Genomic DNA, 19,763 nt, shown 5'->3' with positions numbered 1-19,763 from the left:
AAATCCATACCAGTTCAGGGTTGAGTGGGTTCCTGGGTGCTGACAGACCACAGCCACAGCTTGGGGGTGCAGGTTTGGGTCTGTTCTGCCACCAGCTATGGGTGGTCCTGCACATCAGTTGAGGTACTAGCAGCTCCTGTGGGATCATAACTCTGGGGGGAAGCCAAAAAGGAAAAAAAAAAAAAAATCTGATGATTTTAGCAGTTTTCTTTCAGTTAAAAATTAAAGAGCTCAGCAGGACATCAAAGCTCAGGGGAGGGGGGAAAAAAAACCTTCTGCCATATGCTCTTGCTTCGAAACTGCTGCTTTAGTCCTTTGTGAAGGAGGTGGTTTTTCCTTAAAACCTCTGTGGGTTCCACCAAACAGAGTTTTGTCAACTGTTAAGTCATCAACAGAAACTGTCTTTCTTGTTTAATCCCTGAGGACAAAACATATACAGCAATCATGCCATTGGAGGAAAAAAAAAATTAAAATTCCTCTTTTGGATTTTGTAATAGTGAGAAGAAAATAAGACCCTTCCTGTGTAGATTTCCATGCCTCTGTGTGGAGACTGGCAGGCAGGAAGATTGCAGGAGGCTGTTAGGTTACTGTGGCAATTAATTGGCTAAAAATTAAATGTAAAAGGCTTTTTTTTTTTTGACAGCTTAGTGTGTGAGTGCTTTGACCAGACCAGCAGTGGGTGTCCCTGCCTGACTGCTCAGTGCTGGTGATGGAAACTGCTTGATGGCTTTGACCAACACTGGAAGCATCTCATCCTGTGGTGGATGCTAATACTAAAAATAAAATAAAATAAAATAAGACTCCATGGGGGGTGACATGGCATGAGCTCAGATCAGTTTTGGGGCTAACACAAGTCACTGATGCTAGAAGGTGTCTTGTGGCTGTTCAGCATTGTTGTAGCAAAATATGTAAATGTTTATGGGTGTCTTAATAGCGCTTGAGCAATCTCAACACCAAACAGACTTTCCTGGGCTCTGTTTTTCAGCACATCACATAACAAATGTACTCAATAAAAGGGAAGTTCTCATCTGCACAAAGATATTAACAGGCTTGTGCTTTGTTTTGTGAATAACTTCAGTTCACGTGTTAGAAAGTTAAGTTTGCCAGTGGCTGTTCCTAACATGAGGATCAGGGAAATAACTCATTACAGTACGAGCAGGGGACGGTAGTGGTCAGGCTGCCCCAGGGATGCATCCCAGATTCAGGGTGTACTTTTATGATGGAAATAAAGAATATAAATTGGAAAACATTGCTTCATATAAAGGGCCTTGAAATGAAGGTTTACAATGCTCCGCATCCCTCCGTGTTACACCATGTCCTGCAGTTATCCATGCCCGACCAAAAATTTCAAAATTAATTTGAAGTCCATGCACGTGGGTTCCCAGCATGAACTGAAAAGGTGTTAATCCAAGAGTGCTTGCAATGGGCTTTCTTCATCAGAAAAGATTGTGGCTGTCTGCGTTATGCTTATTTAGAAGCTCCCTTCTTAGACTTCTTTTCTGTAACATCAGCTCTGCCGTGTTTGTGCTGAAGCTCTTAGACCAAGAAGCAATTCGTTGCTCTGCTCAGCTTTCCGGTTTTGCTTAGTTGGGATCTTGATGTGGGCATTGGGGTGTTTGCAACCTCAAACCTTGGTTTTGAACAGAAATTTAGTGCATCAAAGAGAAAACAGAGGGGAAAGGCCTTTTGCTGTGTGGCTCCTCAGCAGCAGACTAGTGTCAACAAGTCTGTTTCAGACTCCTCAACAACTTCCTCATTAATTTAAATACCAACCTTAACAGGCAGTGGTTTATCAATACTGAGCAACTCAGTCCTTTTTTTAGTAAACAAAGTATCAGTGGATGGGGAACCAGAGTTCAAAGAGATGTGTTTGGGGAAGGTGGGGGGTACTTGCATGTTAAACCTTCTTGCTCCATGCAACATATTCAGCCTTTTGTTACAGCAATTGAGAAGTGCAGCAAGGAGAAAGTAAACTGCTTTGCAGATGCTGCGAAGGCTAAAGCAGGTATTTGGAAGGAGAACATGGGGACAAGTGCCCCAAACTGAGGTTGCCATCGAACAGGTTTCCCAGGTGGTTTTGCATCATGTGCCAGGTGCCCTCTTATTTTCTCTTTATCTCCTTGTGCTCTAAGTCAAGCAAGATATGATCAGAAATGGGAAACACAACATACAACAACTTATTTCCCTTGACAAAATGTGAAGCTGTTGATGGAAGAATTAATAGACCTCACTGAAAAAAATAATGGGAGGTAGACTTTAAAATGATACTGTGTGGTGATGCAAGGTGTTCTGCTGGACAGGCTCTGATCTTCTAAGAAAAGAGGAGATGGGCTTCGCTACCGTGGAATAATAATGCAAGGCTTTGTAACAGGTTTGTTCAAGATGGTTTGAGTGTTCCTGCCTTTGTTCAAGAGCCAAAGTAATGTGTCTGTTCAATTTTTGTTACAGAACGGTAGTAATGCCCATTGCCAATGAATTTGCCCCAGATGTTGTGCTGGTGTCATCTGGTTTCGATGCAGTGGAAGGCCATCCCACACCTCTTGGAGGATATAATCTATCAGCAAAATGTAAGTTTCAGAGTCATAAGACCAGAGATCCAAAGCTGGCTGTTAAAGTGCTGCTGTCACAGGGACTAAAGTACAGTGTTTGCAGTTTTTACATTTTGGGGTCTATTTAAAGATCTTTCATTTCAATCACACTTTTCAGCCTTTTTCTTTGAATTTTCATATTTTTTTTCACTGGACCCTACGTATTTTCATCTGACTGAAGCCTTAGTGTTTTTGAAGCATTGCATATTTCACTTTTGAGTGCAAATAAATTATGTAAGGAAGTTACTAGGTCATTTGTAGTCACATCTCTACAGAAGACAGCTGCAGCATCAGAGTTATGCTGGGTTTAATGTAAAATTGCAGAAAGAGGCAATGCTAAATGTAAACAGTGAGCCTTGCTCTGGAGGGTGGGAGAAGTCCATTTCCTCTTTCAGGATACTTTGTTAAAAACTTGAGCTGAATATTTTTGTTCTCCACCTTTTAAGCAATTATACAAGTCCACTAGAGCCTCTTTTTTGCTTTGGATCTGTGACATTTTTCATTGCACAGGAGATGCATTGAAATCCCCCCTCGTGCCCACATACCCCCCTTGGTTATGCTGGATTTTTCTGGCACTGTTTCATTTAAGTCAATTGAGATGATGTTTTTTTCTTGCAAAAGGATTTTATTATTATTTTTTAAGAGTTTGTTTAAGCCAGGAAACTTCTTCTCTACAGTGAACTTAAGAACCTTGTAAGGTAGCTGAACCTATAAACTTTACATAAGAATAAAGTGAAATAAATTTACAAGAGACAAGTTATTTAAGTTATCCAGAAACACTTTGTAACTAGAAGGTCTTGTTTATCTGCTTGTCAAATTTCCTGTGCTCTACTATTCTTGCAAAAACTGGTTCTGGGCTCAGCCATGAATCTTTTTTCTGGCTGTTAATTTGCCAGTTTGTGAAGATGCTTGTGGGGGTCCCTGCAAAACAGAAAGCAGGGAGCATGGATGGAGGGTAGAAATGCCCTGGATTTTCTTTGTATTTTTTTGATTTGAGGTTTTTTTGTTCATTATTGGGCTGTTGTTTTGGCTTTTTTTTTTTAAGGGGGAAGGTTGCTTTGAGGACACATTTTTTTATATCCTTGCAACTTGGTTCTGTTTTGTTTAAAGAGTAGAAATGTATTGTGTGTCATATGATCAAAGTCCCAGGTGCCCCAGGAATTTTTATAGCATATTATATAGGGGAAGAAACGTCTGTTAAGAACTAGATGTCAAATATCTCTGGGGCACTTTGGTGCTGCTATCGCAACTGAAAGCACCAGCAGCAATTTTATGGATTTCCTCTTCTCGTCCTCCCTCCCCCACGACTGCACTGACTTTGCATCTTCCAAAGCAGGGCATATGGGCACCTTCTGCCACGCTCTTTCCTTCTCTCTGAAGGAGATATTTGCTGCTATGTTGAATGCAGGGTGCTGTGGGGTTGCAGGGAGGGATGGGGGTGCCTCTCACCTGGGATAAATCCCAGCAAAGCACTGGTGGGGCAGATACAGATCCACCCCCACTGCCCGAGCCGGTCCAGTGGGGAACCGTGGCTGGAATTCTGCAGTGAGAGTATTAAAATCCAACCTGGCTTGTGTTATGCGTTGAGTCCTTTCAGATCCCTTGTGGTTTTTTAATATGATGTAATTCCTTTCTGTAATTCTTTGATCCTTTGCCAGGAGCCTGATTCCAGCCGCAACCTTTGCCCTTCTCCTGCATTTCCTCTTTCCCTCATTACAGGCTTCGGGTACCTGACGAAGCAGCTGATGGGCCTGGCCGGGGGTCGCGTTGTCTTGGCCCTTGAAGGAGGCCACGACCTGACAGCCATTTGTGATGCCTCTGAAGCGTGTGTTTCTGCTTTGCTGGGAAATGAGGTACAGAGATAGGCAAAGCCTCAACCCCCCCCTTGAATTTGGGTGTCTCATCTTCCAAAACAGTCAATCCACCTAATTTTTCTAATTGTCCTGGATCCTTTTGACAAATGGTGATGTAAAGAGCGCATGCTTATTTTGTTTAAAAACTGCCTGTGTTTGGCAGTCTGTGTTACAAGGACTGAAATAGCCAAGAACTGAATTAGGGTTTATTCTTTATTCAAATTGCTTGCTTTGTGCTCTTTGGAAAGTAACTGATTCAATTTCTTTCTGAAGTTGTTGTCCAAGCTTTCTCTTTACAGACCTCCTCTCCAGTACTACAGCCTGCTCCTGCTGCATTGGGCATTTTGCTTGACATTGTTTTCAATTGTATTTTTTTCTGTCATATTTTCTGTCTTCTGCACATTGCTGTGTTGGAAAAGCCTCAGCTGTATCACAGAAGTTGGCTTGAAAGGCCCATTGCAATATAAGAGCAAGACAGAGAAGCACACCCTTGATTTTAGGTTCTTGGGAGGTCAGGGTATTTTCCCACACAGGAAACATTAGATATTTAAGCTTTTTTGCCTTTTTTTCCACTTTTACTTTTACTGCCAGTGGCATTAAGGAAAAAATTATATGTGTTTCCCATGCCCATCCTCTTAGCAGCCTGGCTATCACCATCTGTTGTAGCCAGCACCAAATGTGCAGCTCACACCTGCATTTTAATGTGACTGGTAATTAATAGTTGGGAGTGGGTGGCATTTGACATGTCTTCGGGCTCAGAGAGTTCAGGATTGTGTACTACAGAAATGCAGCAGGAAGGAAATACAGAAATCAGTTGTCAGTAGCAAAAATCAGACTGGAGCTCTTGCCCGTTTACTGTGGCTGTACCTTTGCAAACACTTCTGTTCAAGAGGCTCATTTCTCTGTTATTTGTTCGTGTATGAGTAAGTGGTTAGTTTGGGTCAGACCTCTCTCTTCCTTCTTCTTTGGTCTTTTTTGAACACACGTTCTCCATGTACAGCCCTAATGGTTGAGATCTGGACAGGTGCAGTAGACTACAAAAGTGCCTTGCATGGATTTTCCACCCTGCTCAGAGAAGCAGGTGCTTGCTGAGCCTGCAACCCTGGGCTCAGTGTCTGCTGCAGGTGTCCTGGTGTAGCTGGGGCTCTGGAGCTCTTCAAATCAATCACTGAGGATTGATAGCATGAGCTAGAAAAATAGTCAAGTGTGATCCCTTATGCAAGATATACCTAAAAGTTTCAGCTTTGGAGAAAAGCAATCACAGTGATTTGGGAGTGGTTCTGAAACTTTGGGCATCATTAATGGCTTGGCTATGTGTTTGATTTTTTTTTTATGCTGCTTCTTTAATGAAGAGTTTGCCCTGAGTACCCTGTGGAAAGGAGCAAATCTCAAAAGGCCACAGTAAGAGTAACACAAGAGGCCACAAGGAGGCTGCTGAGATGCTCTCTGACGGAACAGTCCTCTGAAAGCAGTTTCCTCTATCACAAAGAGAAACGTGGATCCCTGTCAAATGGTAAAGGAAGAAGGTTTCTCCTAAAACTTCCACCTGCGTTGGAAAGCACACCTGGGGTCCTTCATCACCCCTTTTTGCTGAAGAATCCCTTGGGGCAGGAGCTGAGGGAGGACATGTGGTCAACACCTGAAGGTGCAGCACCACAGAAAGGAGAAAACATGCAGTGTTTCAGCTCTGGATCTTCCTCCAGTGTGAGCTGACTTCTGGGGATTGGTGGTGAGCCACTGTGAGCAGACTTGCTCTAACTTAGAGTTGCAGTTCTGTGACCATCAGCCTTTCTCAGCTCTGGGATGTTGGATATGCTGGGAGGTGCAGATCAGCTGTGTTTGACTAACAGCCTTTTGGAGGAGTGCACTGTCTTGCAGTATCTCCACACAAAGGGTAACACTACCTGGGGAAACATCACTAACCAAGAGATAAACGAGCTGGGATTCATCAAAAGCAGCTGCTTCAGTCATCCAGCATCCCATCTCCAAGCATCCATAGAGCATCTACTCCTTGTGCTTGGCCAAGCAGTTCTGATAAGGCTCTCAGCATGGCTGTGTTCAGCCTTTTGGAACAGCCAGAAATTCAGGAGCCAGCTACCACACCAGCATGGAAGCAATGGAATTGTTACTGCAGGACCTGTCTCACTTCAGTGGACGGCACTGCTGTCACCAGACAGTCCCTCCAGCTCCTTCCAGCATTGGGTGCAGCTGGCTCTTCTGGCAAGATGCACTTTGAAGAGAAGACAGAGGAAATGACACACAAAGGGTGTTGTTTGACATGTTCCTGGGATGCAGGCTGATGACCACAACATAGTGCAAAGCTCTGCATGTGATAAAGCATCTGATCCAAGCCACAAACATGTTTAGGAGTGTGAGGCTCTGGGGAGATCTTGGCAGTCCTGATAGCTTTGGTGTTGTCAGGTGCACGGGTGGTTTCTTTTAGCAAAGTGAATATTGATACTTAAAGGTAAAAAAAACTTCCAGTATTTTATTTTAGAATCGCTGCATCACAGCTATAAGGCACTTCAAAATACTTCAAGATGGACCTGTTCTCACTTTTCCTAGGTGGGCTGTAAGGCTCTGCAGATACCCCGACTTGCACATCAAAAAGCAGGAAACACGAGTTTTATCAAGGTCGTTTAGAAAACCTTTTTAATGCAAGGAAGTTGGTGGGAACTGCTGTTGCTCTGTCCCATGGCCCTTTGATGTGGGTTGATGTACAGCGTGTCGGGCGATTCCGCGCGCGTGCACCGGGCCCGGCAGCTGTGGGGCCGCGGGGAGGTTCCCTGGCAGAGGAGTGGGGCTGGGAAATGGTAGGAAATGAGGGGAATGGAGCCATTCCCCAAAGCGTCTGCCTTCCCCAGTGGAGATCAAAACTCCCGCTTCAGAAAAAGCATTAGGCAAAGGCAAGAGCCAGCTTGATCCTGACTGTCCAGGAAATTAAAACAGAGCTTGAGCTTCGCAGCAGATTATTTTAATGTGAAATGAGGCGCTTGAAAAGGTCGCTTGAAAAATGTACCTACGTTCCTTTAGTTACAAATTCATTTGTGCAAAACGTGGCTTCAGTTGAAGAAGGATGCAGGGAATATCTGCTGATGAGGATTTAGATCAGGAAGCCACTGTGCCTCTCCTCCATTCCTGAGAGCACCCCCTGACAGCAGCGTGCCAGCAGCGCTGCAGGGCAGAGGAGCCAGGAAGCTCCTTACTTGGGCATCATCTGTGCAGAACTGCTCAGTTGGGCATCATCCCTGCACAGCTACTGACTTGAGCATCATCCATGCAAAGCTGTTCACTTGGGCATCTCCAGCCTTTACTCTTCAAAGCAGTTCTGCCCCATGGCAGAGGCCTTTTATGATCTGTCTGTTCCAGAGAGCAGTGTTGCTGTTTAAACTCTGGGGCTTCCATGGCATTCCCTGTCACATTCATGCCAGCACCGTGCCTGAATCTCCAGTGTCATGGGCCCTGCTAGCAGGGGGAAGAGGGATGGGAAGTATGTGCTGGGAGACCTGGTCCTGGAGCTCAGCAGTACTTCCTCTCACTGCTACAAATGCTTTCTCATTTTTCACGTAGAAGTAGCATAGTCCAGTGTCAGACCCAGGACATCCCAAGTAAACAAGAAGGTGACAATAAGTAGTTGCTTAAAACCTTTGTCCAGTGCCCAGAAGTATTTCCTTCCATTTCCAGGAGTGTGATGGGTGAGGCTGGTGTCTGTGAGTGTTATTTCAGGAGGAGGAGCATGCAATGGAAAGAATTCATCTGCAAAATAACACACATGTGCCCAGGCTGCCTGATGTTGTGTGCTTTATATCTATATCAACTGAGAAGAGGTAGAAAGCTCTTAGTTAAAGATTGGTCCAGGAATTTCTTTTGCCCCCACTTAATGTCATGCAGAAACCACTTTAGGACAGAATTATTTTTACACTGGAGGATTCATAAAAAGCACAATTTGTAATCATTAATCTGGAATGGAACAATTTATAGTCCTCATGCAGCACCTATCAGATGGCTGCTATGTAGTCGCAAGAGCAGATCTCTTGGCTGGAGCTTCTCTTGGCTTTGAACAGAAGTTGCAGTTAAACTTTGCTGTAGAATTTTTATAACTATAAAACTGTGCCTGATTTGCTGGGGAATATCTCTGGATGAGCCTTGACTACTTCTTTTCAGCCACAATTAACATCTCTTTGGTTTTGATACCCAACTTTTGAGGCCAGTGCTGAATTCACGTTCTTTTTGAAGAACCAAGCATAGCGGGAAATAAATTAAGAAGAGGAAGGTTTCTTCCTGAGTGTTCAGTTGGTTGTAGGAAGTCTTGGTCATGTGAATCAAATCCAAGCTCTTGGCCAAGTATGTGAGCCAAGTAGAGATGCTCCACTCGGGCATCCTTACCCACAAATCAGATGCTCCTGCTGTGCCAGAGGAAACCAATACTGTCCCTAGTGTTACCTGTTGGCAGCAAATAACCTCATCTCCTTTTCTTGGAAGACCTTTTTGATATTATTATCTAATAATTACTAGTAACAATATAAGATCTATATTATATAATAATTGTTATGTAATAATTTTGCATTATTTTCTCTCACCTGCTGTCAGAGCTGTGCCTGTGCAGTGTCACTGTGCTGCTGCCATTTCCAAAGGATGGCAGAAGCCACACAAATGTAACTTGGAGTCTTCATTAGCTCTTCAGGAAAAAACCACAAAAAAATCCCAGTAATGATTTTCTTTCTTCATCTAAAACAGTCGTACCAATCAAAGTACGGGCTCAGTGGTTTATGCTGCCACTGGTAGCCAGCACTGTGGGGGTTGGGGAAGAGGTGTGTGGTGTTTCTTTATGGGTATAGCTGGCATCTCCAAGACCTCTAACAGAGATATGGCAAAATCACCTCTTTTCTGGGATAGCTTGTTTTGCAGATTTGCTGGGGGAACTGCATTCAAACCAGCACTTTGCCATTATAGTCCTGCAAGGCAACTCCACTGCCATTGTACTGCCCTTCTGGGTTTCATAAATGGAGCTTTGCTCTGCTGTTGCTGGAGGGGAACTTAGAGGAATACAGAAGCCTACAGGAAAGCTGGGAAGGAACTTTTTACATGTACATGGAGTGACAGCACAAGGGGGAATGGTTTCAAGCTGAAAGAGGCGAGATTTAGGTTGGATATTAGGAAGAAATTCTTTGCTGTGAGGGTGGTGAGACACTGGCCCAGGTTGCCCAGAGAAGTTGTGGCTGCCTCATCCCTGGAAGTGATGAAGGCCAGGCTGGATGGGGCTTGGAGCAACCTGGTGTGGTGTAGTGGGAGGTGTCCCTGCCCGTGGCAAGAGGCCTAGAACTATGTGATCTTTATGGTCCCTTCCAACCCAAACCAGCCTGTGATTCTGTGAATAACTGGAGAGAGGACTTGAAGGAACTTTTTTAGAATGGAATTTCCTAATTCATCTCTCTCTAGCAAAACAAAGATTCTTCAATTTTTCCATGTTCCTTGTTAAGTGTGCTTTGATATTTTATTGTGGTTAAAGGCTGGTAATGAAGGCAGTGCTGCCACTGGGAGGATGGGATATATCTTGGAGCAAACCAGAGATCCTCTACATGCCATTTGCATGTAAAATACAGAAAAAATACCTGCATGTTATGTGTATTTTCATTGAGTATTTTTGGGAGGCTTTCTGTGTCATCTTTCAACTTAAAATCTCAATGCCAGCAGCATGTTCTTGCTGTCACCTTTGGCATAAAGTGCAAAGTAAAGAAGCTAGCATCAAAAAACCTGATTTTTAATACCCCATTATGAGCTTTACTGGTAACTTCAAGGCAACCTTTTTTAAAGATTAGCACAAAGACGTGATGCTGCTCTGCTATGGGTGGTAGGAAGCATCACTCACTGAAAGTATAGTCATGAGAGTGTGGCTTTAAAGCAGTATTTTGCTGTTTCTTAGTGCCAAGATTAAGCTATTTACTCTTGGGGTACAGACTTTTTCATCTGTGTGTTAATACATGCATTGAAATAGGTATTTAGAAGAATTAAAGAGCTACATTAGATGAAAACCAGAAGACTGAATGTTACCATATTTTAGGTCCCTTTTATTTTTCAGTACTGAAAACTTTGCAAAAAAAAAAAACAAAAAAAAAAAACCAACAAAACAAAAAACAAAAGAAGGTAGATCCAAGCAATAGTTTAAAAAGACCTTTGCAAAAGCAGTCCAGCATCACTTGTCTTATTTTTCTTGTCTGTAATAGTGCCTCTTCATAGTCTCCATCAGTGGCTGCAGGCAGGCAGCTCCTGTGCTTTGTGGTTGCTGAATCAGGTGGAGCTGCACCTTTGTGTGCGTGGAGTAGCATCAGGCTGGAGGAAGCTGTGCTCAGTATCACAAACCAAAAAACTGTGTATTTTGGATATTTAACTGAAAGTGGATAACAAGAACCAGGGGACGAGAGTAGAGGCTTGATATGGCAGAGCCACTTGCTAAATGGTCTTAAACTAGAGCAGGGGAGATTTAGATCAGATATTAGGAAGAGGTTGTTTTCTCTGAGGATGGTGAAACACTGGGACATGATGCCCAGAGAGGTGGTGGAGTCCCCATTCCTTGAGAAATTCAAAGTCCCCTTAATGGGGCTCTGAGCATCCTGATCTAGTTAGAGATGTCCCTGTTCACGGCAGGGGAATTGCACTAGAAGACCGTTAAAGGTCCCTTCCAACCCAATGTACTCTGTGATTCTAAATCATGCTTAATGCCTGGTCTCTAACTTGAGATTTTATTTCTTTGGTCTTCCTCTCTCTTTCCAGCTTGACCCTCTTCCAGATAAGGTTTTCCAACAGAGAGCAAACGCTAACGCGGTGCATTCAATGGAGAAAGTAATCGAGATACACAGTGAGTATGGATTCACCCAGATAGGTTTTGGGTTTTTTTTTTCCCTTAAAATAACTGCAGCAAATTGAAAGGGGCTTTGAGTAAGAACCTCGGATCTGCTGTCCAGAACAGGAGAAGGCAAGATGTTTGAAAACAGGTCCCTTCTCCCCATCTGCTGGTCTCACTGTACAGGTTCTTGCTTTTAAGGCTTTGCTGTGTTTTCTTGGGTATAAGCAAAATTGGTGTGTCCTGCTTGGGGTTCAAGAGGACATTCTTTATTGTCTCCCTCCAAAGCTCTTTTCACTGAAAAAGGGTGTTTCTCGTGCAAACTGAAGACATAAAAAGCAGATACGACTTACACAGTTTGCTCTAGTCGGAGGTGTATTGCTTACAATTTATTATTATTATTATTTATTATGTATTGCTTCCTACAAAACCTTAGCAAGAATGTGATAGTTAGGAACTGAATGCAGATGTCCACTCCAAATCTGGAGTGCCTCCTTCCCCCTCACTTGGTTTTCCTTAGGTCTAAAAGATTCTGGTGGTTCCAAAGTAAAAAAGGAGATGTTCTTGCTTTTGCACATCTGACTGCCACCTTTCACCGTGGCAGAGATGCTTTGCATGTGCGGTTTGGATCCTCACCTTCAGCACTTGTTATGCATAAGTCCTTGGAAACATCCAGTTTCCACCTCCCCCCTTTCTTCCCTATCCAAAGGAGAAGATGTCTTTTGTTGCCAGGCAGACAGGGATTCAGCCATGGTTTGATATCCTGTGTGTCCTTAAGATATGTCCTTAAGCTTTTCAAGACACAGCAGAAAAGCAGTACCATCTATTAATACTGTTCCCTTGGCATTGTTCCCACTTCCACCCTCAGCTTCCTCTGCAGGACCTCAAGATGGTCGTTCAAGTGAGAGGGAGTACAAATGAAGGTTGTGTGTTGTGTTGGGTTCTGCCCATGGGTCACAACAATCCCAGGCAATGCTCTAGGCTTGGGGGAGAGTGACTGAAAAGTGCCCAGTGGAAAAGGATTGGGGGGCATTGGTCAACAGCAGTTCAGTATGAGCCCGGGTGTGCCCAGGTGGCCAAGAAAGCCAACAGCATTCTGGCTAGTATCAGCAATACTGTGGCCAGCAGGACCAGGGCAGGGATTGTCCCCCTCTGCTCAGTGCTGGTGACGTCACACCTTGAATGCTGGGGTCAGTTTTAGTGTCCTCAGGACAAGAAGGACATTGAGGGGCTGGAGCATGTCCAGAGAAGGGCAATGGAGCTGGGGAAAGGTCTGGAACACAAGTCTTGTGGGGAGTGGTGGAGGGAACTTGGGAGTGTTTAGCCTGGAGAAAAGGAGACCCTCTCAAAAGGAGGTTGGAGCAAGGGGGAAGATGGTCTCTTCTGCCAAGTAACAGGACAAGAGTAAATGGCCTCAAGTTGTGCCAGGGGAGGTTTAGATTGGATATTAGAAACAATTTCTCCTTCAAAAGGGTTGTCAGGCCTTGGCACAGGCTGCCCATGGCAATTGTGGAGTCACCATCCCTGAAGGGATTAAAGAGCAGTGCAGATGTGGTGCTGAGGACGTGGATTAGCAGTGATGGGTTAATGGTTGGACTTGATTTTCAAGCTCTTTTCCAGGCAAAATGATTCTATGATTCTCTAGGTCTGATGAGTCTTCCCCCAGGCAGGTCTCAGCCATCTGCTGGGTATGGGAAAACAGGAAGGTGGTGCTGGACTTGTCCTGGTGCAGGTGCCCTAGTGACCTCTTCTCTCCCCAGGCAAATACTGGCATTCACTCCAGCGTTACGCCTCCACTGTGGGGTACTCCTTGGTTGAAGCACAGAAATGTGAGAACGAGGAGGCAGAGACAGTAACAGCCATGGCATCTCTGTCAGTGGGCGTGAAGCCAGCTGAGAAGAGGTGAGTTGCTTTCCTTACCTTTTATCATCACATCTTGGAGTCTGCCCAGGCCACGGTGGGTAGCCTTCTGAGTTAATCCTCTCTATTTAACCATTTCACACACATTCCCCACATCTTCTGTCCTCTTTGGGTTTGCTTAAAGACCTCCTGGACTGCAGGAGAACTGCAGTGCCGTGAAGTCCCTGTGTGACATTAGAATGGTGCACACTGTGGCTGCTCCAGCAGGAGCTGAGCATGGTTTTGGACCATGAGAAGAAGTTGATTTTAGTGCAAAAAAATGTTAACGCTGTACAAGTGCAGTGAAAACAGATTGTTTGAAAAGCCTTCTGGGTGGCAGGATTTGATTCCAGGTGAGCACAACTGCCTGGGTAGGAAGGTGATGGGAACATAAGGCATGAGACTTGGCTCCACAAATCATCTGACTCTGTCATGCTCAACCCTGTTTTCTTTCTTCCCTCCCTTCCCATCATGCCTGGTGGTGAAATGGCTCAGACCTGATGATGAACCCATGGAAGAGGAACCTCCCCTGTAGCATTCACCTTCAAGCTGGAGTTCTCCTGTTTGTTTGTCTTTGTCTTGAAGCTCTGCCAAGAAGCTTTCTCTTGTTACTCCTGCGTCCTGTCATGGTTTTTTCCAGAATATGGAAGGACAACCAGGTGTAAAACAAAGCAAACGAAAAACATCTCTCCATATATATATGCGTCTACAGTATATATTTGCTGAAAAAAAAAATGCCAGTGAAGAGCAGACTGACACAATGGGCACTCTTCCTCTCATCCTCACTGGGAGTGGAACGGGGAACGACGCCCACGAAGTCTTTGGCAGAGTTGCCAAAAAAAAAAAAATACAAAAAATAAAAATCAAAGATTCATCAACACATACGAAAATAAAGCAAACAAACCTTAATGTAAAACTGGTGCTTACGATTTGATTACCCACAATTCAGCAATCTCCGCTTGAACCACTCGACCCATCTTGTAGTTTCATTTCTTGGATTTTTTCAATGGCTCTTGCCTGCCTGTGAGTCAACGACATTCTTGTCGAAACCAGAACAATGGGAGATGGTGTATTTTTAATGGGGAGGGACAGGGAAAGAGGGACTCATCTTGCATCTAAAGGAAAGGGAAAGAGAAGGGGGGAAATGGTAGCCCAGATGGAGTCAGCTTTATTGTCTCCAAAGCCATCTGAAGATGAGTTTGTGCCTTTTTTTTTAATTGATGGATTTGGTGCAGCTGGATTTTCTGAAGTTTGAGGAACAATGCCTTAAGTAAAAATAAACAAATAAATAAATTTAAAAAAAAAATAACGATAAAGAACACAGCAGTTCGTGAATATTTTTCCTCTGGTTGGGAAAGCCAAGAACTGCCATCAGGAAGGAAGATTTTTTGGCTTGTGCTGGCATGTTGGTGGGAAGCAGGCATCAGCTGAACAGAGCGTCTCCAAAAACTGTCTACAAGTTTGGATTTGTTTTGTTTTCTTTCATTGCTGTTTCTGGAAAAAAAATGAAAAAAAAAATATTGAAAAAAAAATTAAGGTAGTTGCCAAAAGAGGTGGCAAATACTGTTGGGTCTTTGAAATTCAACCATTTTTAAAAGCAAATTTTCAAATGTTTTCTCTCTTCTACACTATCTAATAATTGAATTTACCAATTTGGTTGTTGAAGCATGTATTAGACACAAATGCAGGTTTAAGACTGGAATGCTTTTTATTAAAAGCAACTAGCATGAGATATTGCTTAAATTGTTAGGTATAAATATATATATGTGTATAATGTATATTCCAAATGTATTCCAAGCTTAGAAATGGGATTCTTATGAATTACTGATTAAAAATATTTATGATGCATTTATAGAAAAAATATATGTAATAAATGCATACTATAACAGTAGCCATTGGAAGCTCCCTAGGGACAGATTTGCAAATTGGAATGTCAAAGGTGCTTTTGGAAAAGGATCCAGGTTGAAACTCGAGGACTTTGAGATGACAAGTTGGAAAGTTTTTCAGAAAGCCAACACGTTAGCCACTGGGCAACTACCCTAAACATTTGTATTTTAATTTAAGGTTTTTAGTTGTGATCCTTTTCTAACAAAAAGAAAAAAATGAGTTTTTTATAGCAAAGACTATGAATTTGCTGTTAATTTTTATATTGATGTTTCATGAAACCCTAAAGAAGCCTTGTTTGTGTGACTCTGACATTTATTTTCTATTTGGCAGGTTTCGTTTCCGAACGGCAATAGTGTCTAAACCTTTCTTCCTTCTACTATTCTCTTTTCTTGCTTGAATGTTACTTTCTTTATTATTTTTTTTTCCCTTTTAATTTTTTTTCCCCCTCTTTTTTTCCTGAAGTCTTTTGTACAGTGAGCAGCTTTCTGCAGGCATAAGGAACCGTGGCAGATTGTCAGAGTTTATTTTTCAGGAAGGGTGCATTTTTTAGTGAGGAGGAGGGAACGCGATGAGCTCTTTTGTATAATGCTACCGCCGGCTGTATATTTCCTTCATTCTGTTATAGTAGCTGTGTAAAGAAAATAAGGAATTTTCTTACCTTCAACATAGTAGTATTCCAATGGGCGATGTCTCCGTCCTTCGTGAAGATTCCGGTGACAGCAGCAGCTGCCCACCCTTGGGAAGGCTGGTGGGACACTGGTGGGACAGCTGGCATTTTTCTCTCAGCCGGACAGACGGACGCGCAGACACGCACACGCACCTCCCCACCTCCTCTTTCACCCTCTCTCTTTCTCTCCTTTTCTTCCCATCGCTGGTAGCGTTGGAGAACTTTTCCTGAAGGCTTTTTTATTTTTTTTTCCAACCCCCCCAAGGAGGTTGTTGCGGACCTTCAGCCTCGGCTGTGACCTCCTGCGGAGGGTGGTGGGAGAAGGACCGGAGGTCTGCCGTGAAGAGCTCGAGCAGCTCCGAGGAAAACGGATTGACACGGGTGCCTTCTTACAGCAGTGTAGGATAGCACACGCCCCTCATCCCAACAACCAAGGGTAGCTTTTTCTTAATTATTATTCTTATTTTATTCTGTTGTAATGACAACTGACAGGGGTCGCTTCCAGTAACTTCTTTTTTTCCAGTTCTCGAAGCGGCCGTTTTCATTCCATTCAGGACTCACTCGCAGGAGGAAGTTGAAACATAATCATATGTGTGAGCAAATGCAAGAGGCTTTTTGGTTTTTTTTATTCCTCAGTTTATAATGCAATTTAGAAACCAGACACTACTGTATTTGAGTTTTGCAAACTCAAGTACGTGTTGAAATTACAAATAGCTTTGGTCACGTAGGACCATCCTTAGTGTATTCTAAAAATAATCTCCCTGTGTAAAAACACAACATACCTGCAGATGTTGTGGTTTGTTTTTCTTACTTTTATTTTTTTTTTCAACCAACCACTTTGCTGCTGTGATCCAAAATGAATCTGGCTGCCAAATCTGGTGACTGACTTTAATGTTTCCATTCACCATGTACACACTGTGGGCAGTAACCACGTTTACACGATTGTTCCTGTTGTCAGCTCTTCCCTGGTGGGTTTTTGTATTTCTCCTCTTCGTTGTGGCAAAGCTTTTTCTCTTCTTTTTTGTGTCCCCGAGAGCCTCTGCCTGGCTGTGCTCAGCCGGTTTCTTTTTAAAAATTGGAGGAGCTTGTCAGGATGCTGCCTTCATTTCTTTCCATTGTTTTCACTCAGCTTTTTTTCCAGGGATGGAAAGATTAATTTTTTTTTTTTCCCCAAGACGTCAGAGCCTGTCTTCTCCAAACTCCCGGCGATGTGGAATTGTTCTGCTGCAGTGCTCCCTCCTTGGGTGAGATCAGGATGCTCTTTGGGGACGGTGCGGGTGCTGAGAGGGGAGAAAGAGCCCTCATTTGGGGGCTCCCCAGGGGATTTTTTTCACCTTTTTGAGCCATTAGCTTCTTCATTTCGGATGACTTTGCCGTAAGGTGGCTGCGCTGGCAGCGCTGCTCCTGCATCCCAGCTCAGCGCTGCCCAGGGCATCCTTTATACCTGCTTGGAAAGAAAAGAGCATCTTTAAATCCTCTTTACAGAGAAGTGAGGCCCAGTTTGCAGTACACAAGTAAAGCATTGGAGTTTTTTGAGGGTTTTTTTTGTTTCTTTTTTTTTTTTTTTTTTATTTTCGATACAAAACATTCCTTTTTTTATTAGTCACAGTCATGTATTCATTCCATTCTTCCTTTTGTAAACTTTTTTGGGCCCACATCTTTTATGGGCATTGATATATATAAATATATATATAAATATATATGAATATATTTTTTTAAGTTTCCTACACCTTGAGGTTGCATGGTCTGTAAGGTTGGCATGTCTTTATATTGTATACAGATTTTGCACGCCAAACTTGGCAGCTTTGAAAACAGAAAAAGAAAAAAAAAACGTGGTTTTGGGTTTTTTTGGGTTGTTTTTTGGGTTTGGTTTTTTTTGTTTGTTTTTTTTTTATTTTATTTGTTTGTTTGTTTGTTGGGGTTTTTTTTCCTCTCGTGGCATTTGCGGAGACTAAAGGTTGGGATGTTGTTGTCACCCACACGTGCACCCACACACACACCCACACAGCTACACACAAAGGAAGGAGAGTGGGAACATTTTTTTGCGTCTTACTGAACTTGATAAGGAATTGTGCTTTTTATTGTTAAAAAAAAAAAAAAAAAAAAGAGAGAGAGAGAGTAAATAAAAAAGGACTACTTAAACATTTCTCATTTTAAGAAATAAAAAAAACAAAAAAAAAGACATTTATCTAGCACTTGTGACTTACCAATAATAGAGTTTATTGTATTTATGTGGAAACAGTGTTTTTAGGGAAACTACACAGAACACACAAAGTAAACTGCCTGTGTCATTATTTTATTATTTCTTTAACTTTTAATTTGGGTTGGTATTTTTGGTTGGATTTCTTGGCTGGGTGGGGAGGTTGGATGTAACCCTTTGTCAACACATGGAGTTGTTAATTCTAAGGAGATGAATGACGAGGACTTTAAAGAGTTTTAACTCTTCAGCACAGCTGCGTTAACTTTTTTAAAATTACTTTTCCATGATGTATTATTGCTGGGTTTCACTTTAAACAGTCGTGTACTGTGCAACACTGTGGTTTAAAACGAGACTTTACATCAAAAGGAAAACATGTTTCTTCTTTGTCACGAAGTTGAGCTCGTTCTCAGCTCATCTTCTCTTTGTCTTTGATATTGATGAAAAAGTATCCTATTGAAAGAAAATAAATTAACACTTTTCTGTGCTCCATAGTGGAGGCGCTATTTTCCAATTTATGAGGATGACAAACTTATATATATAATATATATATAAAAGTGGGGGGGGGGGGTTGAAACATTATTCACCCAAGAGCTTATTACAGATATGTAGTATCAAAAAGTTGTAACTATATTATATTCTACTTTATACCTATACATGCTCAGTATGACGTCACCATTGGTAGCAGCTACCGGTTTACGCTGTAATTTAGACACAATTTCACTCTTATTGTATGGACCCTACTTTAAGTGATGGTAGCATTCTTTGTGCTAGATTTTCTGATGGTCCTTTCTATTACTTGGTAGAGTTGGAATATTTTTCTCATTCTTGTTTTTCTTTGTTTGGGTTTTGTTGTTGTTGGTTTTGTTTGGGTTTTTTTTTCCTCTTTTTTTTTTTTTTTTTTTTTTTTTAACTGGCCAATGGTGTCTTTCTCTGACAGTACCAACTTCAATTTCAACTTTATTAGGAGTCCAGTATTTTGTACCACATTATGACAACTTGTTATTCTTGTGGTGTAAATAAAAAGAAAAAAATTAATTATAGTACCACTCTGGTTTCTGTTGCTGATCTTCTTTTCCTCTGTTGCCTTCAGTGTGATGTATTTCATCCGCTTTAAACAGTTTCTTGGTGTTGTGGAACGGGGTCTTAGCATCAAAGTGGGTTTTTAGTCAAGAAGATATCCATGTGTGTGTTGGAATGGACATGGTAGGACAATTGTGAGAGCTTCTGTCCTGCTTCCTTGCTGCTCTGAGATGTGTGTTGATGTGTGCTTGCATGCAGGAGTATCAGAATGGTTAAAAAGTCCCACTGAAACTGAATTAAGAGCAAGAAATCTGAATTTCCCTCAAAAGCCATCAGTGAGTGAAAACCAGGAAAATCAATGGAAGAAAAAACTGATGTTTTGTGTGTGACTCTGTTCTGCCCCAGGGAGTTGGTGCTTTCCTCCACTCTGGCCTGAACACTCTGAAGACAGCGGATGGGTATGGACCTTAAGCTGGTTCTGGAGGGAGCAAGATGTGAGTCCCAGAGGTCCTTGCTGACATTTCACATGGTTCCTGTGAACCAGGGTGTGGTGTGTCAGAGATGTTTCCCTTGCACTGTAAGTCCTGTTTCTGTGACTCATTGTCTGCTTCAGCTCTGCCTAGGCCACATAGAAGGTTCTCCCACAAACCCACGGATCTGTGCCCCATCAGAGCATCCTTCACACTTGCTTGCATTGTCTGTGGCTCAACAGAGGGGCTCAGTGATACCTTGAAGTTCAGATAGGTTAAGTAGACCCAACCTTTTTCTTTCAAGTCATTCAGATGTGATTCTCATCTAGTCTCTATAC

General features: G+C 42.7%; 1 protein-coding gene and 1 pseudogene across 14 annotated transcripts in view; both read left to right on the top strand.

Annotated features, from left to right (window-relative positions):
* The window catches only part of HDAC4 (histone deacetylase 4), a 258,653-nt gene extending 239,672 nt beyond the window's left edge, over positions 1-18,981 (top strand). For all 14 annotated transcript variants that reach the window (XM_071747136.1, XM_071747134.1, XM_071747132.1 and 11 more), the window contains 5 exons: positions 2,449-2,567; positions 4,308-4,441; positions 11,213-11,297; positions 13,043-13,184; positions 13,677-18,981. In XM_071747136.1, coding sequence (XP_071603237.1) covers positions 2,449-2,567; positions 4,308-4,441; positions 11,213-11,297; positions 13,043-13,184; positions 13,677-13,716 — 520 coding nt within the window. In that variant the 3' untranslated portion in view covers positions 13,717-18,981. The remainder of the gene's footprint in view (positions 1-2,448; positions 2,568-4,307; positions 4,442-11,212; positions 11,298-13,042; positions 13,185-13,676) is intronic.
* On the top strand, positions 17,477-19,049 carry LOC139797598 (uncharacterized; annotated as a pseudogene).
* The last annotated feature ends 714 nt before the right edge of the window (positions 19,050-19,763 follow it).

This window comes from Heliangelus exortis, chromosome 6 (genome assembly GCF_036169615.1).
Source record: "Heliangelus exortis chromosome 6, bHelExo1.hap1, whole genome shotgun sequence".
NCBI classification, from domain to species: Eukaryota; Metazoa; Chordata; class Aves; order Apodiformes; family Trochilidae; genus Heliangelus; species Heliangelus exortis.
Note: the sequence above shows the minus strand (reverse complement) of the source record. Positions and strands in the feature narration are given on the sequence as shown.